Source organism: Euleptes europaea, chromosome 1 (genome assembly GCF_029931775.1).
Source record: "Euleptes europaea isolate rEulEur1 chromosome 1, rEulEur1.hap1, whole genome shotgun sequence".
NCBI classification, from domain to species: Eukaryota; Metazoa; Chordata; class Lepidosauria; order Squamata; family Sphaerodactylidae; genus Euleptes; species Euleptes europaea.
The window spans coordinates 100,415,428-100,442,349 of record NC_079312.1 but is presented as its reverse complement, the minus strand read 5'-3'; the positions used below and the strand labels follow the sequence as shown (position 1 = coordinate 100,442,349).

The 26,922-nt window shown below is 42.8% G+C and overlaps 1 protein-coding gene across 1 annotated transcript in view; it reads right to left on the bottom strand.

The window, feature by feature from the left end:
* STK32A (serine/threonine kinase 32A) overlaps positions 1 to 26,922 on the bottom strand; it is a 103,776-nt gene that overhangs the window by 8,015 nt on the left and 68,839 nt on the right. Inside the window, exons 5-8 of the mRNA XM_056860809.1 lie at positions 23,405 to 23,442; positions 11,410 to 11,499; positions 7,580 to 7,677; positions 4,787 to 4,903 (exon numbers count right to left, since the gene is read on the bottom strand). Coding sequence (XP_056716787.1) covers positions 4,787 to 4,903; positions 7,580 to 7,677; positions 11,410 to 11,499; positions 23,405 to 23,442 — 343 coding nt within the window. The remainder of the gene's footprint in view (positions 1 to 4,786; positions 4,904 to 7,579; positions 7,678 to 11,409; positions 11,500 to 23,404; positions 23,443 to 26,922) is intronic.

The following is a 26,922-nucleotide window of genomic DNA, read 5'->3' as shown; positions in this document are numbered from 1 at the left end:
AACTACATAACAAATCACTAATTGAATGGTAGAGATAGAAATTAATGCAGTACTGAAAAATAAAGAAATGGTTATAGGAACAATTGATTAATGGAGAGAAAATGGATTACCCTGGGATGTCTGGAATCTCATTGCAAGGGCAATTTCATATCGAATTGCATCATCAACCAGCCTACCACAGAAAAATCACCCTGGCGAGGAAGGTCTCTAACCTGCCCTTTCTAGACAGTTTATTAAAATATTGTTAACTGTGAAACCCAGTTTACGTGATACACTACAAATTTCATTGTTCTTTCATTTGTATGGTCCCATATCATTCCAGGAGTGGGGAAATCATGTGAAACTGCCTGGAGAACCTTGCAAGGGAAATCCGTTTTAGTACTATACTCTCAAAAAAGGTTTAGGTACAGGTTTTTGACAATGAAAAATACTCTACCTAGTTTTCTTCCTTAAGCCAGTGTAAGTGAACCTCTAGACCTCTGGTTCTATTCCACAGGTCAAACAATTTAATTTATGCTAGCCCAAAAAAATAACTGCTGCTGCCACAAAACTTTCAGTCTTCTTTCTCATTCCCATACATCACATATGCTATGACTGGGTACAGAACCACATTCCCTTCCTTACTAATGACTTTTCCACTCAGTGCTTATTTGGCTGACAACTAGAAAGCACTCCCTTTTAGCAGTAATTTAATGAGCTCCTTATTATAAGCGGAGACAAATCATTCTATTGGTACTTTCTGAATTTGAACAAATCATCCAGTCTCCTGCTGTAACAGATTGCTCACAAAAAAAGATTTTGCAGAAGTAACTCTTTTATTATTCTGCTACTCTCTATTTAATGCAAAGAAAATCCCATTGAAATGTAATGATTAGTGTAACGCAGGAATACAAAACAATTATTTTTTCTAAAGTTGCAAATCATTCAGGGAAATAAAAACCTAGAAGAGTAAAAGACTAAAGAACGTGGAGACATCCTACTATAAGCCACAAAGCATAGTAATGCCTGACCATGTAACTGGCAATCACCATCCCAGTGAAAGGACTTCATATTGGTTTTGATGCATATGCCCACGTGGACTTTGGTGTGTCCATGTGTGTGTTCCGGACCTTTGCAGTACAACATTTTTAATGCTGCAAAGAGCGACATTGAACTTTTGTACAGGATGCAGCATACATTACTTTTAAATGGATGAAAGGTGAGGGTTTTTGTTTGTTTAATAGATCTAACGAAAAAAACCTAGTTCTTCAGCATGTGCATATATAATGCATAAACAGCACAGGCATTTGACTTTATGTAATATGACACTGCTTTTTCTTTGTGCAAAATGTGTCAATGATTATAATTGGATTCTGTCATTTAGTTCAACATTTGATGCCAAGTACTGTAAACAAGATAAGAAACACTTCCTTAAACACAATATATTTAATATAATGGCTTGGCACATCGTTTTAGTGTCAAGGGTGAGAAGCGGTGTGTGCGAGGCATTAATTCCAGGGTGCCCAAAGCTACACAGTCAGCACCTGAATGTTACGTAAGTGAGCTGCTAACGTCAAACACAATTACTTCTTGCTCTAATATACCCTGGCTCTGATCCAGGCAGAACTGCACACAGCCATTCACATGCAACAGCAGTCCCAGATGGAGACGCTGAAGCCCATCTGTATCAAAAGATGCAATCCAGCCAGTTCGGTGGGGCTCAGCTGAGCATCATGATGCAGGTGCTCACTCAAATGTGCATCTGCATCCACACTCAATGCACATTTAGATGCCTACTTCTAAGCACGGGTCTCACTTTTTTGATTGTGTGTTGATATTCATTTAAAGCCCCCCCCCCACCAATACTACTACATTCAAGAGTTGATATGGGCAGGGGCTGTGGCTCAGTGGTAGAGCATCTGCTTGGCATGCGGAAGGTCCCAGGGTTCAATCCCTGGCATCTCCAGTTAAAGGGACTAGGCAGGTAGGTGATGTGAAAGACCTCTGCCTGAGACCCGGGAGAGCCGCTGCTGGTCTGAGTAGACAATACTGACTTTGATGGACCAAGGGTCTGATTCAGTATAAGGCAGCTTCATGTGTTCACATGTGAAGCTTGAACTGGTTTTTCCTCTAATCCACCTGTAATGCAAACGTAAAGCTTACGTGGGCTGCAGTGAAAATCTGATTTCCATTCTGTTCCCTGTTCTGTCCTGAATCAATAACAGTCACACATTGCACCAGCGGCTTTTTTTTTTTACTTCATATGCAGAAACTGTCTGACCTGAAGCAATGAACCTTTACTTATGAAATGCACCAGACACGCAAGGCCCAGGGCAAAGCCTGACATCCCAGTTGGTCTCATCTATAATACATACTGGTGCTAAAACAGATGAAGCAGAGCCAAAGCAGAAATTTAAATAATGGTGTGAACGTTGCCATTAATTCAAGAAGTAAAAAAAAAGGGGTCTATGCAATTTTCAGAATGTCATGGCATACAATTAAAAAAGCAAGCAGGAAAACCTCAAGGACTTGCAGGGGGCATCTCATTTCCCCTGTATCTGCCTTCCCCACTATTTCCTCTTTCCCTTTTCTAGAAGCCCTCATAGCCTCTCCCCTTCCCTGCTTCCTTCTCTTCTTGGCACTCACCTGTAGCCAACATGGTGTAGTGGTTAAGAATGGTGGACTCTAATCTGGAGAACTGAGTCTGATTCCCCGCTCCTCCATATGAGTGGTTGACTCTAATCTGGAGAACCAGATTAGATTCCCCACTCCTCTACATAAGCGGTGGACTCTAATCTGGAGAATTGGATTTGATTCCCCACTCCTCCACATGAAGCCTGCTGGGTGACCTTGGGCCAGTCACAGTTTTCTCAGAACTCTCTCAGCCTCACCTACCTCACAAAGTCTCTGTTGTGGGGAGAGGAAGGGAAGGCGATTGTAAGGTCAACTGGCACACTTCATGTGGAGGAGTGAGGAATCAAACCCGGTTCTCCAGATTAGAGTCCACCACTGTTAACTACTACCCCACACCAAACAAAAAATATAATAGCCATTATTTCTGCTACTTTAGATACTCGTTTTCTATATATACCTTATATTCACTGCATTCCGGCATATTCTATTTCATCCATGTTTATTGATATAGATTTTGATATTGATGCTTTATCATTTGACTAATTCTGAAATGCTTTGAATGACTTGTTATGCCAATAAAGGTTTTTGAATTTGAATTTACTACCCCACACTGGCTTTCAGTATCCTCTGCCTTAACCTTGGAGATGACCATGTTCAGTATTGGAATATGAAGGAAAACATAGAAAAGGGTACCAGTCCAACTAATCTGGAACACATCCCCCAGAGAGCCTGGATCCAAACCCACCAGGGAGCCGAAAAGGGTGCATTTGGTGTTGGCCCCTGAGGCAAACAGGTCCACACTGAGGAACACCGAGGAACAGAAAATAGGTTGGAGGTGAGCCTGCTGAGATGGAGAAACTCTTCCATGGAGAATCCATGAGGGGGCTAAACCTACAAATGAATGCGTTTTGAGGGTACTCATATAGAGGTAGACAAAAGGGACCATCTCAAGCAGTGCTGTGAGCCATCTCAGGCAATTCTAATATTTTATTATTAAAAAGAATTTAAATGTTTTGTACAACAAATAAACAACATTGGAGTCACAACCTCGTAAGTATTCAACAGCAATCCCATCCTTACATAGATGGTGTAGCTTGAGGACTGCACCATTAGTTGTGAATAATTTTTGATGGCTTCTGCCCACTGCGCAGCTCTTGGAAAAGAACAAGACGGGCTCTTTATGTGTGTGGTTTTACATATGGACTAAGACGTCCTGCTTACAGCCACTCTGTCCTTGCACTTTTCACTGAAAATTAACATCAGCTTTCATTAAATTATGTTTTCAATCACTGCTAACGTATTTCCATTCCCAAAATAGGCTGGAAAAGTGGTTCTGTAAAGATTTTGGTCAACATCTGGTCCTCCGAGCAATTATGAAGAAGTGAACAGACCTCTTCAAATTTGCTTCTCATTCCAATCTTTCCTCTTGTTCTAATGAGAAATGCCTTTTGGCATATTATCTGAGAATTCTTATCTTGGTGAAAATATCGTTGCTGGCAACCTGCCAGAGTACTATCGCCATGTAAAATTGTGTGAACAGCTGTTATGAATAAATGATGTCAAGTGAATATCTCTATAGAGATTTCACTGCCACTTTACCACAGGGTCAGTGTGATACCTGGAAGCTCCCCCTCAGTGGAAAGCCTTTTGAGGTCTCCAAAAGACTTGTAGACTTCATGATGGAACTATATATTACAGGAGACACAAAGCAACCACTGAAAAGAACAGCCCAGTCCCTTTCCTCCCCTTTCCTTAATAATGACTAGTAATACACATAGAATCATAGAGTTGGAAGGGACCACCAGGGTCATCTAGTCCAACCGCCTGCACAATGCAGGAAATTCACAACTACCTCCCCCCCACATCCCCAGTGACCCCTACTCCATGCCCAGAAGATGGCCAAGATGCCCTCCCTCTCATCATCTGCCCAGAATCACAATGTGAAGTAACATGATGTGAAGTAACTGTGCTGCTAGCTGTGGGAGCCAATGAAGAAACTCAGTATTACAAGATCATGCATTGCCAAAGAAGAGGAAAAGGAGATGCAAGACTAGTGTTTTAACAGTAGTCCTGTGACTCCTGAACATGTCTCACTCCTGCCTTATTGGGCTTCCATTCAAGTACAAAATTCTAACCCCTGTTTGGGATTGACCTGTCTCCAAAGTACACTCACCTTTTGGATTAATGACACCATATCTTTTGACCAGGCAGCAGGATACATTACTGTGGCTGTCTTGAACACGTGGGCAATTTCCGTTGCAGCAGTGCTGGAGCGGATATGGTATGGCCTCTGTGAGGGGAAAGAAGCAAAAAAGAGAAAGAAAAAAAAAGAAACACCCCCCAATTTTGAACTTTATCCAGCAACGCAAATCTCTCAATTTTAGAGCTATTTTAGAAAGAGATCCCCGAACAGACATTCACCGTGCTGCTTTACGCAGAGCTCACACTCTCCCACCCTAAGATCCCCAGGCCTTTCCGTTCTCAATTTGAATTACTGTCACTGGGGAGCCTAATTCAATTGAAGCAAATAGATCAGTGCAGGAAAGGTTGGCAACAACGACAAAGCTACATTTTAAAAAAACCAAAAACCAAATGGATCGGCACTGTTGTCCTACTGGCACTTCACTAACCGCTTGCATTCATAAGAAATCAATTTACTGCTGGGGTTCTTTTAAAAAAAACAAAACAAACCCCTTCTCATGTGCCTTGAAATATTTAAATATCAAGTATCTCATTTATTTCCAGAGTTGGAGCTACATCTGTTAAGAGTTCTAACTAGCGCAGAGATATGCTCCCACTTTTTAATCTCCTTTGAGACAGTGACAGACCCCTCAATAGACATAATTTTAAACATGAAAACATTAAAATGTAGCTTGAGAATGGGTGCTCCAGAAGAAGAAGGGTTGGTTTTTATATGCTGACTTTCTCTACCATTTAAGAGAGACTCAAACAGGCTTACAATCACCTTCCCTTCCCCTCCCCACAACAGACACCCTGTGGGGTAGGTGGGGCTGAGAGAGCTCTAAGAGAGCTGAGACTGGCCCAAGGTCACCCAGCTGGCTTCGTATGCAGGAGTGGGGAAACAAATCCAGATTAGCCTCTGCCGCTCATGTGGAGGAATGGGAAATCAGACCCAGTTCTCCAGATCAGAGCCAACCGCTCCAAACCACAGCTCTTAACCACTACACCACACTGGCTCTCCAGCAGGAAGAACTGTCACTAAATGCAGCATTAAAGCAGAATCACTTAGTATACTGTGGCTGAGTCAACAGCCTCCAGAAGAGCAAGTTAAATTACTAAGGCCATGGGGGGCCACCCAAGCACCACAACCGGGCCTCGTTATGGGAATTTGTGACAAGAGCAGCAACAGTTTCAATAGGCATTTGGGACTTCCTCCACTGAGCTCACTGAATAGACTACAGGCACACATTGTAAACATGAAAGGCTTCATATGTACTGTAACACACAACAGAGCAGCACTCTCTCATGCGGGCCCATTTGCCAGAAAGGTTGGCTACCACATCTCTAAATCATCAGGGATGGTAGAAAGAGGTGCAGAAAGAGCCAGGGAAGAGGAAGGAATGTTTTAGAGATATTCACATTTCAGAATTATTAGCAACCTTTACTCCCAGGAACTTTTTTTTTGTTTTTGTTTTTACAAAGATGACTGTTGAATACTTTATAATTCCTCTCCAGAGGCTAGTTGTGAACATTTGAGTTTTGTATTACACCAAAACCCTGAAACTCAGTAATGTTTTTTAAGTAGCCCACACCTGACAGATGCAGTTAACAATGTTATCAAGAGGCAATTAATAATGCTTATGCGTGACAGAAAAGACTGCAAAATAAGTAGTTAAAACCCTTGTGGACATATAGGGTTGAATACTGTGACATAGCTCTGTCAATGGCTCTGTCAATGACGAAGCAATTCGTCAGTGGATGGGACTTGCCTCTCCCTTCTCGCTATAGTCCAAAACGATTCACAAAATGTGGCTCATGAGGGACCATGTTTTGCTTGAGATCTTACTCCATTAGTGGTTCTGGAATGATAATTGCTGGGTGGTACATGCTCTTTATTCCCATTTTCTTAGGACCTTAGATCTTCAACGTCAAGAGTTGCTCTGCCTCAAATTTCATTGATTATTGATTATATTTATTTATATCCAGCAAATACACACACAAATACCCTTCACCTATTTAAAAAAAGGCTAGATGATGGACCAGGCTACAATTCTAGGCAGCCACACGAAGAAGCAGGGGAGAAGCTTGCACTCAGCTGGAAACATTTTGAAAGGTTTCTACTGCCCTTGCTCATCCAGCTGACTATCAGCTTGCAATTTGTGCTGAGTGACAGCTTCAGCGGCACATGTGCTTCTCCCACACTTGCAGATGTGGTTCTCTAGGATTCCAGTCAAAGGAACTACCTGTGCATACAACATCACACAATCACCACAAATATTCCGGAGGAGTAGACATTCAATGTGACACTACAGTCAACAAAAGTCTTTCAAAAAAAACCCCAAAACCCACACCTTCTGGGAGCTCATGGGACAAGAAACTCACCACTGCTGCCTACCAGACTTCTAAACTCTTCTAGACAACACACAGCAAACTTTGCAAATGAGTTACTACCCACAAGCAAAACATGTCACAGCATGAAATGTGTTAGATTTCTAATTCACACACATTGGTCCATTTCTTCCTCAAACCACAGGCAAAGACATTCTACGACTGTACGATGTCTTTTTAAAGACATATTTTCCCCCCCTTGCAATTTATAAACTCCTGAAGTTTTATGACAACTTCGATGTTTGAAATTGACATGTATCAGATAGACAATTTCCCTGCTAGACTCAAGTTAGCCTGTCTGGAATTTTAATGAGTACATCATAAAATGGATACAGATGATTTCTGGACGCTCTAAAAACGATACACATAGAACATACGTAAACAAATGGTACAGTACCCGGCCTCTAAGAAGTTCGTAGGCTGTAACACCCAATGACCACCAGTCAACAGCATAGGAGTAGCCAATAGGTTTTGTGGAACTGAACATCTCAGGCGCTGAAAAAAAAAGTTTTACTTCGAACTGCAATCTTAATAATCAACACTACTGGCTTTGTTTTCCCTTGTGAAAATAAACACATATTCCATAGTGTAAGGAGATAATTAAACTGTTCTTATTTACCAGGTACAGTTCTTCTTTTCTGCTATATGTATGTGGTATTCATTCATTTATTTTATTAATTTATTATGGTCAATCACTGCTACTGTTTTTGCTTTTGCTTTGTCTTTTGAAAAGATTTTGGAGGCTGGAGATACCTTTTAAAAACATTGTTAGTGAATGCACATTCATTCACAAAGGTGTTTTTTTTTTTTTTTAAGATTTTAGCCCCTTCTATTGACTTCTGAAAGTTACATTTCTGGCAGGGGAGCAGGTGTGGAGAAAGCCACCATGGTACAGCAGTTGGAGTACAGAATTTTAACTGGGGAGGCCCAGATTCAATTCCCTGCTTGTCAGGAAGATCATTTGGGCCAGTCGTTCTCTCTCAGCCTAGCCTATTCAACAGGGTTGTCGAGATGGTCAAATGGAAAATGGGGAAACAATGCATGCTAATGTGAGGTCTGTGGAAGAAAGGTAGGATAAAAATGTAAAATAAATAAATCTGACATGTAGGGCACCTGCACATAAATGCACGCTCAGGGAACGTGAATGAAATTCTCTTCCACTTTTATCTTTGTGTAATCTCTTCTCTAGACAGTAAATGTTACTGAATATTTTACTTGCACAACATTTTGCTTTGTCTTTCGAGAAGATCTTGGAGACTGGAGATACCTTTTAAAAACACTGTTAGTGAGTACACATTAACAATTTTTTTTTTTTTAGATTTTAGCCCCTTCTATTGACCTCTGAAAGTTACATTTCTGGCAGGGGAGCTAGAATTTTACTTTTTACTTGCACAATTCTGTAATAAACGCGACAAGATCCATTGTGGCATCAAGCATTCACTAAAATTCTTTTAGAAAATATTTGTTCCGGTCAGTTTACTAACGTACCTTGTTTCAGAAGTCACTTAAATTCAGACTTTTGAAAGTGTGTATTTGAGTTTTGCTCATAATTTTAGTCATAAAACATTACACAATGGCTCAACCAAGCAAACTATCCCACAGAAGAGAAAGTTTGGAAGCACCCTAACTTGGGTGGTCTAAACTCACAGTTAATACCGTCTGGATCATAAATAAGGTAATCAAACCTTACATGCAAAAACAGATCTGTCAGGCTCCCTCACATGTTCTTAGTACTTTGTATTTTCAGTCCACCTAGCCCATGGACTCATTTCTATCTTTTAGACTTCTGAGAGTGGGGAAGAAAAACTCTTCTCCCGTATATCTGGGGGCTGAATATGTTGAGAATGGAGTGGGGCCACAAGGGGAGAGACGTGGAGCTACCAAACCTCTCTGTGATAACTGCATTTGGAATATGAACACAAACTCCAGTGGGAAGCAGACTGGAGATGACATTAAATGGAGCTGGTCAGCTTTCCCAGCAGAGAAGCAAAGGAAGCCTTAGAAGCCCTCCCTCTTAATCACAAATATTTTGCACGTGGGCATGGAAATGAGGATAGCCAACACTGTCATATGAGATAATTAAGAAGGCCAAGTTTATTCATTTTTGCATTGAACCAAAAAGGTGGGGATCTGCAGAACCCACAGGCCAGCCCCACTGGCACACCCAGTTACAGCACAGGCAGCTGGGGGGATGCAGAGCAGCCTGGCCTCCTCTGTTCTTGCAAACCCAACTTTATAGACAACACCCTGGCTCTGAGCCTTGAGCCATCGCATGTGTATGGCTCAGGGTCCTTCTTGCCAAACCTTCATAACGCCTGAGGGAGGTATGCCCTCTGGCTCTATGGGTTGAGGATAATGACACCCTTCAAAGGGTTCCTGTCCCATGTCCATGACAGCACTTAGGCCCCATGCCTGGTCTGAGGAATACTTCACTCTCCAAATGATTCCTTAGATTGTTCACCTAAGGCAGGGGTGTTTAACATAAGGCCCATGGGCCGGATCCAACCCCTTGAGAGCTCTTATCTGCCCCACGAGCCAGGCGAGGCAGCCACCCCCCACTCTTAATCTGGGCTGGCGAGGCATGGCCCAGCCTGACCAAGTGACATTTATGTCATATCTGGCCCTCAAAACAATTGAGTTCGACACCCCTGACCTAAGGTGTCTGGCATGCCCACTCACGTGACTTTTCCTGCACTGTTGCCACCACAGGGGGGGGGGTTGACCACTGACTCCTAGATAGCCTTCCCCTGCCATACCCTTGATGAAGCAAGTACAAGGCAGCAGCGTGAAGGTCTTCTCTCCCCTCTCATGGCCATGGTATACCCCACCCCTCCCCCTGTCTCTACAAGAGAGGGGTACAGAATGGCCTTTTCCATTATTGTGTATGAAGGGATTAGGCAGTGCGAATAATCTAGCCACACTCTAAATAATCTAGCCACTCTTTTTTGTTATTACTACCAGGGATCTATGTTTTACATTTGTGAAGCATTTCACAATATTTCTTGTGTTGATTTCCCCACTTCTACACTTTAAAATTGGTTTCCATTGTTTCCCTTTTACACACGGAAAGCTATTCATGGACAAAGAGGGAACCTGAGCCCAAATCAAAACCTCCCTGGTCTAAGACTAACATTCTTTCAACAGATTATCGGACCACTAATTCTTTAATCAGACAGAGACCATGCTACTGAGCTAACTTGGTTAGAATTTCTGACTTAGAGGAGACCTGTTCAAAAACTAGACAAAGAATAAATTTTCACCTAACTAAAAGAAAGATGAAGGTAATACCATATTGTTCTACTTTTTTGTCACCATGGTATCTAAGACTATGATCAAGAAAATGGGAGCCAAGAGACATGTTTTACAGGTATATGTGGAAGTTCAAAAAGTCACTGCACAAATATACCAAGCACTGGGGAACTGACTAATCACCTTCCTCTTCTTCTCCTGTTCATTACAAGCTTTTACTCTTACACAATTTCCAGATCACATGTTGAGTAACTGTCTGACGCAACCGGGTCACAAATTCATCGATATAAAAATCAAGCATGAAAACTGTTCTCTGTATTTATCTTTGTCGCCAACGTAACGCTTGCACCTGCAGAACAAGTACTGAACAAGTGCAATCACACAGCTGCTAGTACCATAATTCATGATATCTGAATCTTTAGTAGTAGCAGCATATGTTTTGGAAGAAGGGGAAATGCTACATTTAACAACTTGGCCCACAGAAATGGTACCCTTATCTAAAGTGGAAGATTAAAGTAGAAGACCACCAAGTGACCTTATAACATTATCTTAAGCAAAAGCCCAGCCCCCATGTAGACAATTTTAAAAAGACCTGTTTATACAAATTCATGTTTATCCTCAGTATCAGCTCATTCTTTTACAGTACAATACAAAGCAGAGCTATACCCTTTTAAGTCTACTGACTTCAATGGATTTAGAATGAGGTAACTCTTCTTAGGAATGCACTGCAAATTAACGAGTAGACATTAAAATGGCTATCACACCTGACAGACCAATGCTATCAGTTAGCACTTTCCTTCTTCTTAAAATATCTATTGTTCCGGTTGCAATTGGCGTTTTAAAAAGACTGAGGAGGTGTAGCATAATAGTTCAAAGATGCACTGACACTCTATATCCTCGGTTTAAGATCCAAAGAGATACATATATGATAAATTATGGACAAGTAAGTAACCCAGATCTCAGCTTTTAACTACTCACCCATGTATGGCTTTGTTCCGGCAATAGTAGTCACCTGCATGTCCTTGTTTAGCACTGTGGCAATATTGAAATCTGTGATGTGCACATGTCCTAAAAGAGAAGTAAAGAAAATGGTTTACTGAATTTATTTCAAACTTTATTTCACTTTTCGCCCAACCCATGGGAATCAAAGCAGTAGCTGTAAAAAAAAAACCAAAATCCAATGTTTCACTTTGTAGGTAATACTCCATTCTGGTGATGGTTATTAGACACTATGATCACCTACATTCTTTTGACTTTTACAGCATTATGAATAATTATGCAGAAACAGGGAAGCAAAGGATTTGAGCAACAATATCAATCATTTTCACATCACTTGAAGAGGTCATCATCACTTTCTTAACTTCCCCTGTTAAATACTGTGGTGCAGATTTCATAAAGTACTGCATATATAAACAAGGGATCATGTTGAACTGCCATGGGAGAAATGAGAGCCAGTATGGTGTAGTGGTTAGTGTCAAACTGGGATTTAGGAGACCCAGTTTTTCAATCCTCGCTAATGGACACTTGCTGGGTGATCTTGGGCCATTCTCACACTCTCCGCCTAACTTACTTCACAGGGTTGTTGTGAAGATAAAATGGAGGAGAGGAGGAGGATATAAGCTGCTTTTGGTCCACACTGGGGAGAACGGTGGAGTATAAATGAAGTAATAAATGAATAATAATAAATAGAAAATGGGGCTTGGGGAGAAGCTGTAATAAAATCAGTACAGTGAACCCTGTTTAACTGGACTGTGATCCATGTAAGTACTGTTGATAAGAAATCCAGACTGAAATCTTGATCCAACGGAAGTATTCTGCTTGCCCAACAGAGGAGTAGAAATAAGGTTTACAAATGAGCAGGTGATCATGGAACCAGGAGAGGTGGCAGGTCATGTAATATACACAGAAGAGAGGAGGGATTCTGTATTGTGGGCTGCTCCTGCTAAAGTGCACAGCAAAATCCAGCAACCATGCCTAACTACACTGTAAAAGTTTTTCTCTACCCCAAGAAACTCTGGGAACTGTGATTTTATGAGGGGACAAAAGATATTGAACATATGGAAGTTTTATCAACTGATGAAACAGCTCTTCCCTTTCAGGCAAGTTAAAAGAATTTATAAGATTAATTTTCTGGGGTATTTCCCCCCCCCCCCCAGCAACATTTACTTTTCATCATCAGCCAGGCTGGCCCAAAGCTGACAATAGTCATTTGATGTAATGAAGGGCGTAAAACACTTATACACTTGTAAGCCTATTAACTCCACTCCATCATTAATGAATGTTCTGAAGTTTCACATCACAATCCACCAAGATAATTTTGTGTGCAATCTCACAGAAAACCATAGAACAGGGGTGTCGAACTCATTCGTTATGAGGGCCGGATATGACATAAATGTCACTTGGTGGGGCCATGCCTCGCCAGCCCAGATCGAGAGTGAAGGGTGGGGGTGGCTGCTTCAGCTGGTGAGCCTGCATTGGGTTCGCCAGCCCAGACTGGGACTGGGGGGTGGGGGTGGCTGTCTCAGCTGTCTCACGAGCCAGAAGAGCTCTCAAGGGGCTGGATCTAACCCCTGGGCTGTATGTTTGATACCCCTGCCATAGAAGATACACAAGAGCACAACTGCAGTCTTGAACAATTAATTTTAATATATGTGTGTGTGCAATGTTTTGGCCAGTGAACGTATAGGGGGGAAAAATCTCGGAGTGTGAGGAAAGAAAAGACTGAACTCTTAGGGTTCACCGAGGGTTGGCATCTCTGGGTTACGAAATTCCTAGAGAACTGGGGGTGGAGCCTGGGGAGAGACTTTGGCAGGGTATAATGCCATAGAGTAGGGCTGTTGATTCGGTTCGGCCCGAACTGAAAATCAGCCGAATTTTCCCTGATTCGGTGGTTTTTAGTTCGGGACGAACCGAACTCAAAAATGGCCGGCAACCGGGGAGCCGAATTCAGCGAGTTCGGGAGTTCACAAATAAATCCGGCCGATTTGGGGCTGCAGTAAGCAGCATAACCGTCAGTAAGCAGCATTCTCCTTCCCCGGCCAATCAGTGGTCAAGCTGAGTCTTCTTCTGGCCAATCAGTCAGGATTGAGTACTGGAGGAATCAGCTGATGTGCGGCCCGGCCGGGGAGAGAGAGAGAGAGAGAGGGAAATCCTCTTGTGTGTGTGGGGGGTGCTTGTGCACATTCACTCCTTTCTGTGGCTGCAGGGGGCGTATTTTTTGGGGTACAGACCCCAGACTTTCATCAGAGATTCAGACAAGCCTTCTTAAGAGACCACCCAAGTTTTGTAAACATTGGGTCAGGGGGTCCCGAGATATGGGCTCCCCCCTTTTTCTTTCCATGGCTGTAGGGGGCGCATTTTTGGGGTACAGACCCCAAACTTTCAGTGGAGCTTCAGATGAGCCTTCTTAAGATACCCAAGTTTTGTAAACATTGGGTCAGGGGGTCTCGAGATATGGGCTCTACCCCTTTTCCCTCCCCCCTTTTCCATTTCCGTGGCTGGAGGGGGCGCTTTTTTTGGGATACAGCCCCCAAACTTTCAGCATAGCTTCAGACAATCCTTCTTAAGATACCACCCACGTTTTGTAAAGATGGGTTCAGTGGGGGCAGAAATATCGGCTCCCCCCTTTTCTCTTTCTGTAGCTGCAGGGGGCGCATTTTTGGGGGTGCAGATCCCAAACTTTGAGCGGAGCTTCAGACAAGGCTTATTAAGAGACCACCCAAGTTTTGTAAACATTGGGTCATGGGGTCCCAAGATATGGGCTTTCCCCTTTCCCCTTTCCCCTATTGGGATGAATGGATCAGTATGCATCTCCAGAGCAAAACGTCCCGTGCCTAAATGGAATCGTCTTGGATTACCGAGTCCTCCCCAGCCCCTCCTGATGGAACAGAAGACAGCCACAGTAAGACCCCTTTGGGGGCTTTAATCTATAATTTTTCTCCTGTGTGTGTGTGTGTGTGTGGGGGGGAAGCAGAGTCTGTGAGTGTGTGGGGAGGGAGCAGTTTCTGTGGGTGCGGGGAAAGCCAAAGGGGGCTTTTGCCGGTTCTGCCTGGGGTGTGTGCTCCCCCTCAAGTCTCTCTCTCCCTGGTTTGAGGGGGGGTTTCAGTTGTGTGTCTTCAGGTTTTCCCTCATTCATAAGAGCGGTTAGGTCTATTTGGATGCTTGCTCAAAACTTGTTTTCAAATGGTGACTTAAAGAATGCATTTGGAGTCCCATGCAAAAGGGGAAATTCCACCCCTCCTGCTCATTATGCATAGCTAGCTGCCTCTGTCTCTTTCCATGGTTTGCAAACTCCCAGGTGTCAGGTGTTGTTTTGCACAGTTGCAAAGGTGTTGCTTACAAGGTTGTGTTGGTTTTCAGTTGTGTTGCTTTTCAGTCTGTTGCAATGCTTTGCAAATTTCTCAGCTGTTTGTCGGGGCTGGGAGCTTTGTGCGTGAGCAGCACATTAAGGGTGGAGGGGACCCCTTTCGGGGCCCATATCTCAGCCCCCCCTGACCCAATCTTTACCAAACTTGGGGGGTCTTTCAAGAAGCGTCCTTTGAAGCTCCGCTGAAAGTTTGGGACCTCTACCCCCAAAAATGCCCCCCAGAGCCGCGGAAAGGCGCGCTTGTGTTTTTAATGGCTTTATTCGGCCGAATTTTTTTCCCGAACTTTGAATTCCTGACGATTACACGGACCCGAAGCGGGGGGGGTTCGGACTTCGGCATATCCCGAATTTAAACGGGCCGAATTCAGCCGAATCCGAACTATACCGAATTTTTTTTAATTCAACAGCCCTACCATAGAGCCCACCACTCAAAACAATCCTTTTCTCCAGGGGAAAGGATCTCTGCTGTTTGGAGATCAGTTGTAATTCTGGGAGATCCCCAGGTCCCACCTGGAGGTTGGCAACCCTAGGTGAAGCAGACACTGAGGCGCCAGACTAGATTGTATTTCACATATAAATCTTCCCCAAAAGAAATATCTTTATATTTCACATTTCAGTCCTAAACATATTTACTCAGAAAGAGGTTATACTGATTACACTATTATGTACATCCAAGTATGCCTAGAACAGTAGCCATAACTTTCTATTTAAATACACTATTTTATCCATCATTTAGTTGCAGACTTTAGGTGCAGCTAAAAATGCAGGGCCTTTTCCTGAATAGAAAAAAATAATGCAAAGTCTTCTTGATTTGTCTGGTGTAAGGGCTTGCATTTCATAGCTGCATGGCAGACATTCATCAGAAGCAGCTTTTCCAGGTATGCAGTAATGGCAAGCTTCTCCTGTTGAATTTCATACCTTTTGTGCTCTGGTAGGAAGAAAAATGAGAAATATCAGTCAAATGATTAGTAAAACAATCTAGATGGCTCAGGTAAGTAAGCCAGTTTACACATCAGCCCCTCACATAGTATAAACAACCCTGCGAGAGCAAAGGAGGTGGAGAGGACACGGCAGAAGGCATGGAGATAATTTTGGGTGGGTAGCTATGCTGGCCTGCCATAGAACAGCAAGATTCAAGTACAGTAATACTTTGAATGCCAGCAAGACTTCCGGGGTATAAACTTTTGAGAGTCAAAGCTCTCTTTGTCAGATACCAAGGGATGCAGAGTAAGAGTTAAACGTGGAAATAGTCGGGGGAAACTACATGCAAAAAATACATCCTTTTACTCAGCATTCAACCTAAAACTGTGTAAGGCATCCTGCTATATCCCTTCTCACCTTATAGTGACCCCCCCTGCAAAGAGTGACACTCCAGAGAATTCTTTAAAGAGAAAATAGTGAGAGGACAAGTCAATATCCCATTCTTGCATCCGTTTTCATTTCCTCTGTATTGCTCATCTCAAGAGAAATCACTTTCACAAAATAATGAATTATAGATGCCAGTATTTTTACTCAGCCTTTGCTACTTGAAGCAAAAAGAAAAAAAAATCCACTGGCGATCTGGATGTATCATTTATCAGAAGTTAATTATTCAAATGCCATCCCAAGTTTCTTACAGAACTGAATTAATTGGCACACTGAACTGAAAAGATTGAAAAAGTCATCCAAGAATGTTAGACACAGGAGGGATCCCTGTAAAAGGATAACAATTTTAAGAGACGCTTATTATTTCTTGAGGGGAGCCATGAGGATTAAAATGCTTCAAAACAGGCTACAACGAGCTCTTTCAAAGAGCACAAAAGCCATTGTTTCAAATCCCCTCTCTTGTATTGTAGCTCCACTTAATGCCAACTAATATAAAGTAGCTTTATATTATATTATAAAGCATAGTTAAATTGTGGAATTCCCTGCCCCAGGATGTGGTGATGGCTGCCAACTTGGAAGGCTTTAAGAGGTGAGTGGACATGTTCATGGAGGAGGGGGATATTAATGGCTACTAGTCAAAATGGGTACTAGTCATGATGCATACCTATTCTCTCTAGTATCAGAAGAGCATGCCCTATTATGTTGGGTGCTGTGGAACACAGGCAGGATAATGCTGCTGCAGTCGTCTTGTTTGTGGGCTTCCTAGAGGCACCTGGTTAGGCCACTGTGTGAACAAACTGCTGGACTTGATGGACCTTGGTCTGAGCCAGCATGGCCTTTCTTATGTTCTTAACATTCACAAGGGGTAGTGGAAGAAGCCATAAGGACAGCCGTCCTGACGGCTGCTGCTGCTGCGCCAGAGACGCAGTGGTGGGATGCCCATTATTGCTGTCACCTGCTTGCACCCACTGAGTGGGTTATGCCCTTAGGTGAATGGAGTCTGAGCAAGAGCCACGGCACATCCCTATGGTGTAAACCCCCTAGAACACAGCCTGTACACAAGATGCAGAAGGAGGAGAGAGAGCAAAAGTTGCAACTAGGGCTGCCAACCCCCAGGTGAGGCCTGGAGATCTCCCAGAATGACAACTGATCTCCAGAGTACAGAGGTCAGTTCCCCTGGGGGAAATGGCAGCTTCAGAGGGTGAACTCTAGGGCATCACATCCCTGCCGAGTTCCTTCCCCTCCCCAAACACCGCCCTTCCCAAGCTCTGCCCCCAAATCCCAGAAATTTCCCAACCCAGCATTAGCTACCCTAGTTGCAAAACATTACACAGAAGATCCGGGATCAACCTCCTGTCTTCTTTACACACACACAGAAGTGCAGCTGTGTGAGGAGGACCAGTTTGTTTGGAGAGGCAGCATACACGTGTCCTCTTCCTCCTGCACACGTTTCCCAATCAAAATCCCTCCATCAGTGCAGCTTGCCTCAAAAGGAGTGGCTTTTAACAAATATTTTGGAGAAGTAGTATTAGTAGTTAAACATTCCCATGCCATAATATTCCCCATTACTGAGTATGGGTATGAACATTGGACAATGAAAAAAGCTGACAGGAAGAAAGTTGATTCCTTTGAAATGTGGTATTGGAAGAGAATTGTACGGATACCATGGCCCTCCAAAAAGACAAACCAGTGTGTTCTAGATCAAATCAAGCCTGAACTTTGGGCTGTTAATGACAGGACATTTTGGAGGGCATTAATTCATAGGGTCACCGTAAGTCAGAAGCAACTTGATGCCACTTCACTCACACACTCACACACACACACACACACACAGAGAGAGAGAGAGAGAGAGAGAGAGAGAGAATTCTTAGCCCTATGGCCCAACAGCCAAGAGATAGGGGTAGGAAGACTGTTTTGATTGGGGAAATGGGGCAAAGAGTTAAACATTCCCATTCCATCCCTGCTCCAAACGAAATGTAGTTTCTGGAACTACATTTTAGAAATAAACACACAAATTGGAAGAGTGATCAAAATGCCCAATTTAATGCTCTCACACTAATCAGCTTTTGTTTACGTTTATTAAAGTCACTATTAAGTTGAGGGTTGGTAGTATCATATTCTGATTCTGGTTGAAGTTTCCAATACATTGATGCACAAATGTATAACAGAAATTTTGTTTCTAGATAATCTGAAATTTTGTTTCAATCCAAGTGGGGACCAGCAAGGAACCTGCAAGGGAGGGGAAATCCCACCCCACCCCTGCTGTAGGGTTGCCAACCTCCAGGTAGCACCTGGTGATCTTCCGCTATTATAACTGACTTCCAGGTAAGATCAGTTCCCCTGGAGAAAATGGCTTCTTTGGAGGGTGGACTCTTTGGCATTATGCCCTGCTCAGGTACCTCCCCTCCCCAAAGCCCGCCCTCCCCAGGCTCCACTCACAAATCTCCAGGTATTTCCCAACCAAGAGCTGGCAACCCTACCCTGCTGGCTCCCGCTTCCTTTTGCAGCATTTCAGTTCCTGCGTTTCTTCCTCTTGCTCCTCCGCCACTGCTTCATATTTCTCCTCCACCTTTCCTTCCCTGCCATCTTTTCCCTTCCCCACTGCCTGACCCACCCACCTGCAACACCACCAGCTACTCCCTTCCCCTGCCTGCAGCACTGCCACTTCCTTGCTCTTCCAGGCTTCTCTTCACTTTCCCACTGCTTCACTCACTCGTCTATCCATGCCACCTGGTCCTCCCTTTTCTGATGTCTCTACAGCCCTGGCCACTGCTACCAGCCTGCCTGAATCCCTAGCTTGCTCCAAAATGGCGGTCATGATCTCATGATGTTTTGTCGTAAGACTGGCTATGTCTAACTTACATCATCACAAGCATAGATGTAAGAACAGAATTAAAATTAAATTAAACCAGAACAAGAAAGATCTAGGTTATACATGAGTAATAAACCAGTAATAAACGCGGCTCCGGCTAACCTCCAGAGCCCCAGGTTGCCGGAGTGTGCCAATGAGGGCGCGGGTGAGCCGGAGTCTGTGGGGGCCGGCGGCTGCCGGGGGTGTGGGGAGCTCAGGCTGGCTGGAGCGGGCTTCCCCGTGTCTGTTCAGGGTGGCGGCAGCAGGCAGATGTGGCGTTTCAAGCCGACGCCCATGTGCTTGGCCACGTGACTGCCCCGTTTGCTGGGAGCCTCAGTTTGAATGAGCCAACAGGGCTCGAGGCTCCCGGGGGGGGGGGGGCTCTTTGAGGCCAGACCTGGGTGTTCACTCAGGTCCGGCTTCCCTGCTTGAAGGAGGCCTCGCCTGCTCTGGCCCTCAGTCAGCTTCAGTTTGTCCCTCCCACCCACTGCTGGATAATATGTTTGTCGGTTGAATGTTATATTGGTTCGGCACACCTTTGTTTTGGTTGAATGTTATGCTGGTTCGTCACAACTCTGTCGGTTTGGAATCGGGGCTGGATCCAGTTTTGAGGGGAAAGCCGGCCTGCGTGCCCCTTTTCCCCACATGGAGGATCCCAATAAGGGATTTTGGGGGAGGCTGGAAGGGGACATGCTAAGATGGAGGGCTACCGGGGACAAGCCCAGCTCCGGGCTGTCAGGGGGCATGCCTTGCCATGGTCTGTCAGGATGGCCTCCCTCCAAGTGGCAGGGGGCCACACAGCTGGCTGCCGTCCTCGTGGGTCCCAGGAACTGCCATCTCAAGCTGGTCCCAGCAGGGGTGCTGGGAGTTGTGCATCGGCCTGCAGAGGTGGCAGGTCGATGGAAGGATAACGCCCCCATGCCATGCCAATGCCTTGCTGCTGCAATCAATAAAGTTGTGCCATTCCCATCCAAACTGGGTTGTCCGAGTCTTCTTTGCATACAAAGAAGGGTCTCCAAGGGTCTCCAGAGAACAGGGGCTAGGAGCCAGGCCAGGGAGCCCCCTACACAACTAGGCACTAGTCTGGCAAATATGTTGACAGATATGGAAGAATATGTTGAGAACAAAGAGTAATGTAATTCAAAGAAGTTGATAATTGAGTTGTAATTTTGAATGGCAAGCTCCATGTATATTGTTATATTATGTTCATGTTTTAATGCTTGCATGTTTGTTTGTTTGTTAAAAATAAAACTTCAAAAACAAAACAAAAAAGCACAGATATTGTTTCTCTGGTTTGAGGCCTTCCTAAAAATCCCTGATTTTTATTTTAAAGTTTTTGGACTTTTCTGCAAACCTGAAGATTTCCTTGGTTTTGTTTTGTTTTTAATCCCCCACCTCTGAACATGGCCCTATTTTGTGGGGTTTTTATCTGAATTCCAGGGCCATGTTCAGAATTAGATATATGATGCTTATTTTATTTCATTTTTTTAAATTTATACTCTGCCTTCCTCCCCAATGAGGACAAAAATGGCTTGCATTTTCTCTCCTAAACTTTATCCTCAAAACAACCCTGTGAGGTAGGTTAGGCTGAGAGTATGTGACTAGCCCAAGGATGCCCAGCAAACTTCCATGGTAGAGTGGGGGCTGAACCTTGGTCTCCCAGATCCTAGTCTGACATTAAAACCATTAAAACACACTGGTTCTGTTTGTGAATGTTATAACAAATGTCTAGAATTTGGATCACATATGTTCATATGTGAATTTCCACATTCAGATGGCAATACAGACAACTGCAGGCAAACTTTGCAAATGTCAGAAAAATCAGAGATAACAGCTGTGAATGCTGACAGTCACCTAAGTGAGACTGCTTGCAGTCACTAGTCCAAAACTTGGATAAATATACTTGAGGGCATTCACAAAATTAATCCAGGATTGCCAGCATTCACATGTGCATGTCTCAACTTTAAATGGACATTACTGAAACATTTATTTTACTTAAGTAAATTTTTACCTGTCTTTCTCCTATGATGGATTCAGTGTGTTATTGAAGTACACAAAGAGTTTACCAAGCAAAAGTTAAAAGATAAATCGCACTAGGAAAATTTGCAAAAGTAGCTGAATTTTAAAGGAGGCTCTTCTGTCCACCATTTGGCTACTTAATCCTCAATCAAGTCATTATTAAGCTCTTTTAGTTCTCATATAGTTGGACATAAACTTAGCTAAAGTGCAAGAGAATGGGGGAGAGCTTGAAACACTATCCCCAAGGAGGGGAAGCTGCTGGAAAACAAGTACAGTCTAAATATAGAGATGCTGCAAAAACAATGGCTCACGGAAAAGCCAACATTGAACTAAAGGTAAAAGGTTCTTTACACGCATGAATAGAATCGCACACCTCCCATGCCACGGTTGGAGAAACACACAGGGAAAATGCAAAGAGGAAACAGTCCAAAGGACACAGACTTCAAGGACACATATAGAACTCCAAATAAATTCTATTATCACCCCATAAACCACACTGCAAATTGAAAAACCCTTGAAGGAATTCTTATTTTCAACAAAGGCTGCCTTGAGCTCATGCCTAGGACCAGGATACATCCGTAATGATCGTGCACGCTCCAATGTCCATAACATTTGGACACGTACTGTGGAATGGAAACATGGATCCCAACTCACAACGTTCATTAATATTAATGTTAACAAAATAAGTTCCACATTCCCTCTCAGAGCACCTCAATCCACCACAGAGAATAGAGCTTTAGAAATAGTGGGTAGAAGACAACTTATAGGATGGTCACATCTTGAGAAAGGAATGTGAGGAATATGGCATGCAACCCTTGACTCAATAATTTGAGAAACTAAGGCTGCTCTCCTGTGCACCTAAGCATAAGACCTACTGAACTACCGGTAAGTGGAATTTACTTTAAAATGAGCATGATCAGGATCAGGCTGCATGGCACTTTTGCTAGTTCCTGGGGAAAAATGTCTGAGACCAAGAGCAAGCTCACCTTCTGTACAGCCCAACACTCCAAACTGGATTACAGTTGAGAGCATTCTCTTTTTTTATCTTCTATAGACCAGCCAACTTGGCAGCTTGTCTGCCTGCATGGTTGCTAGCCTCCAAGTAGGGGCTAAAGATCTCCCGGAACGACATCATCAAACTACAGAATCAGTTCCCCTGGAGAAAATGGCTGTTCAGAGGGTGAACTTTGGCATATTTTGCTGAGGTCCCATCCCTCCACTAAACGACACTCTCTCTAGGCTCCACCCCCAAATCTCCAGCAATTTCCTAACACAGAATTGGCAATCCTACCTGCCTGGTTAGCCTATGGCAAAGAGGAATCTTAAGGCGTCTTTGGGAGTTACCATGTACCACGCCTCCAATAAATCCTCTGTGTATTGAGGTTACAGAATAGATCCAACAGAATGCAGTTGCCATGTTTTGTATGGGGGAGGGGGTAATGGTTTTTGTTTTTTGCAAAAGGGGAAATGCATACAATGTCCACCAATATCCCACCCTCATGCCCCAAATAAGAGGTTTTCAAAATTACACCCTGATCTGGATGGCCCAGGCTAGCCTGCTATCATCAGATCTCGGAAGCTGAGGGTCAGCCCCGGTTAGTACTTGGATGGGAAGCCACCGAGGGGGTCCACAGAGGCAGGCAGTGGCAAACCACCTCTGTTCGTCTCTTGCCTGGAAAACCTTATGGGGTCACGAACAGGTCAGCTGCAACTTGATGGCACTTTCCACCACCACCTCAAAATTACAATTAAAAATATATTAAAATTATTCTGAGATTTTTATTGACATAAGCACTATGTCAGTTTATAAAAGATGCATTAAAATTTATACAAATGTCTAGGTTAAATGTAAAAACCTATGATACATACCTTTGCTGAACAGCACAGAGCTAAGGGTAGGTTTTTGCCTTGTCTTCTGTCACACAAAGATAAGGCTTCATTAAGCCTGTGACAAACACCCAGAAGTCTATGGTCATTTATGCATGGTCGCTTTAACCTCCTTTATTCCCTGTTTCAGCCAGGATCAAAGTGACCCAGGTTGGGGGAAACTGTATGCATTGGCAGGAATGATTAAAGACGAAACTGTGTGCTAATGGAGGTCTCCTAAGTTCAAATCAAGTCCCACTCCTTTAAATGCTGCTCTGTAATTGGCTGACTTCACAGTACTCGTTTTGCATTGAAACAGCGTTGAGCTTCCAAGGAATGAGCTGAAGTGCATACTGAAAAATTTGATCCTGGCTGAAACAAAATAAAGGAGGGTAAAGCGACCATGCATAAATGACCTATATTTCATTTATGCTGTCCCAGATACCTTTTGTGGTATGGCTGTATTTGTATGCACGTTACTGTAGCCAGGAACAATGAGTGCTTACCATATTCATCCAGCAAGATGTTATCAGGCTTGATGTCCCTAAAGTAAAGGTTGGAAAGAGAGAGAAAAGAGACCAGTAGAAAACAAAGTCAGTATCGTGACTGTAAAAGGCTACCGCTGAATGATCACCTCCCTCATAATGTTTAAATCTTTAGTACAGTCCCCAAGAGCTTCTTGTTCATGCTACCCACTGGTTGCAGTCTTACCTGTAAACAGCAAACAAAAAACATCAAGGGACACAAAAGAGTTCGGATTAATGCTGGAAACAGAATTAATACTAGTTAACAGAATTAACTACTTGCCTTTATATTTTCAAAAGGGAGATTGGTCATCGTTTTTTGTCCCACTGTATTTTTGGTTTAACCTGTTAATGCTTTGTACTGGGGGAAATGTAATAGAAAAGGTCTGCAACAATTACCAGTTAAAACCTGTAATATAGTGCAAACTGTGTTTCCACCGTACCTTCTATCACCCCTCTTCTGTTCTTCAGCATAGCTCCTGATAAAGAGGTCTATGAAAGGCTAGCTTCCTTTTTTGCGGTGTTTAGCAGATTATATTAAATGCACTGTGGTATGGCCCTGTTTGGACTTTTTTCTAATAAACCAATACGGCTGTCCTTTTTGGTTTTACCCACTGTGTTGGTAAATGTTAAACATCCCAAGGAACATGTGATGAATAATATTTTCAAAATAATTAGATTGAAATGTGTTAAAAATTAGAATGTTGAGTGTCTTTTCGTAGCAGCATTTCCAGATTTTAGTATGAAGTTAAGACAGTTTTGACATATAAAACTATGCCCTTTTCTCTTGGCCAGAAGATTAAACTAGTAGAGGTGGAAAATATTCTGGCCAAACATTCACCATCTATTTTAATTGCCATAGCTACATGAAATATATATATAAAAACCAAATAAAAGCAAAACAAATTATATTTCTCATTTCTTATTCAATCATAAAAAACAAGTCATTAGCTGGTAAATCCAAGTTCTTCAGAAAAGTTTTCTGTTTGAATAAATGTAACAATATAATACATGATCACACATTGCACTCCTAAGCTGGAATAATTATACCTTATGGAAGTTGCAGCCGACTTATGGTCACCTCATACGATTTTCAAGGCAAGATATTTTCAGAGGTGGTTAGCCACTGCCAGCTTTCTGTAGCGATCCTGGACATCCTATGTGGTCTCCTATCTAAATATTAACCAGGACTGAGCCTGCTTAGTTTCTGAGATCTGATGAGATCACTCAAGCCTGGCCCATCCAGGTCAAGGCAATTATAGCTTCTCTTCAATAACAGCTATGCACAGGAACTCTCATTTGGGGTAATGCACACACTACTTGCTCCATAAAGAAGTTGCTGAAAAATGCTTCATCATGTTAGCACTCCATGTGACGGGTATAACATTCATTAGACTTGCTAATCAATATAATTGTGTGGAATGTCTCTATGCCAACTGAGGCATGGCATTAGTACTGATGCTCTATGCAGGTAGGTAGACTCACCTGATAATTCCAATAGAAATACTACGGCCTTCCCCAAGCTTACAGTGCTTGAAGATATTAAAGAATGGTGGATTCCACAAGCAAAAATTACCCTGAGAACAAAGAAGTCTTTCTATACCATTAAAGTGCAAATTCTTGTGTGTGGGGCAAGCTCAAGTCATAGTTCACTGCATATTTATCACCAAGAACAAATTTTATAATGATGAAATGTATTGACAACATAAGATATACATTATATACATATTTTTAAAGTCTCATTAAGGGCAAAAAGCTGGATTTAAAATGCTAATCATAAATGAAAATTCTAAGTCCTTTTAGCTAACAAAATGAAATTATAGAACTTGATATTATCAATAATTAGTATAAGTGAAAACAGGAAAGGGTATAAGGAATGAACAAATAAAGACCTGAAACAAAACACTGTGGATTGTTTTCAGCATGTTTCTCGTGTACACCATAAATTCAGCACTGTATGGAAACTGAGGTAAATTATGAGTGGGTTATGATTTTAAAAGCTAAACTGCTTTTTAAGAAGTGGGAAATTACAAGGTAGTTTTTCGGTCTCAAGTGTGCTCAAATTCAGTCCTTTAGCAAAATCATCCTATGAGTCAGAAGCTGGAGAACAAGGTATTTATTTATTTAAAACTTTTTATGATGCCTTTCCACAAAAGTAGGGTCCGCACGTTGGTGAACATGCAAACATTTGAACATTAAAGCAGCATTTAAAATAATATATGAAATAATTCAATAAAACATGTTAACACATTAACATACTTAAAAGGGCTTAAGACAATGGCTTTTGAACTAAGACTTACTTAAGCAACGGCTATTGACTGAGAGCTAAACTACATATTATGCTTTGCATGAGTTGGCCACAGGAAATTGCAGGCATACTACGGCTGTGAATCACAAGTTTCAGACTTCTGCATTGGTAGAGGAGGCTTTGGGCAGGAAAAGGAGAAGGCAAGGCAGAGCTGCCGTATTCTGTTCTCTTTTCCTCCTTCACCCTGCAGGCCCATTCATTTCCAGGGGCTCAGCCTGCTCCCAGCCACATGTAACATGAAAGGTGGTAGATACCAGGCCAAAGTACACATTAACACTTGAGGCGAGTTTGCATGAGGGACTGACAGCCATGCGGCAGCTGCAAGGGGGCAAATAGCAGCCCCTGCAGCCCCTGGGCCATTTCAGCTAATAATAAAATAATAATAAAAAATGACACAGGAAGAAGTCCTGAGCCCCTCCCTCCGTGACATAGTCCTGATCCAAATCAAGCTTCCGCTGTGATTTTACATAGGCGTCACCACCAGTTTTGACCCACACAGTTTAAGAACCACTACCGGTACCTTAAGAATTAATCTCAAAGACTCTCCATATATTATAGATAACTTTTCTTCTCCCCCCCCCACCATGTTTCCATAACTGTAAAACACATTCACTATGACTTTCTCATATATGAACATATAAATCTGCCTTATACTGAATCAGAGCATTGGTCTATGAAAGTGAGTATTGTTTACTCAGACTGGCAGCAGCTCTCCAGAGCTTCAGAGTTTACATCATTTCCCACTGATCCTTTTAAGTGGAGATGCCAGGGACTGAACCTGAGACCTTCTCCAAGCCAAGCAGATGTTCCACTTCAGAATCACAGCACCTCCCCCTCATGACAACTTTCATAATTTTTATGTTCTCCTACTTTTCAGTTGCCAAAAACTAACATTCAGGCACCATAGTATTGCATATATTTGCAATTTTGGTAGAACAAAATGAAGGCATTTGGACTTTTAAATTTCACAAACATGCCAACAAAGTTATGACCTTTATTATATTCAAGTAGTAAAATCAGTTTGAGAAGAAAATAAATATTGCATATACCTCAATTTTCCCAAAAAAGGTCTATTTTTCCCCACAGCTTCAAAATTTCCAGAAAATGTACATCTTTCTCTCTCTCTCTCTCCAAATACGAATTTGTGTGTGTGTGTGTGTGTGTGTGAGTGTGGAGAGAGAGAGAGAGAGAG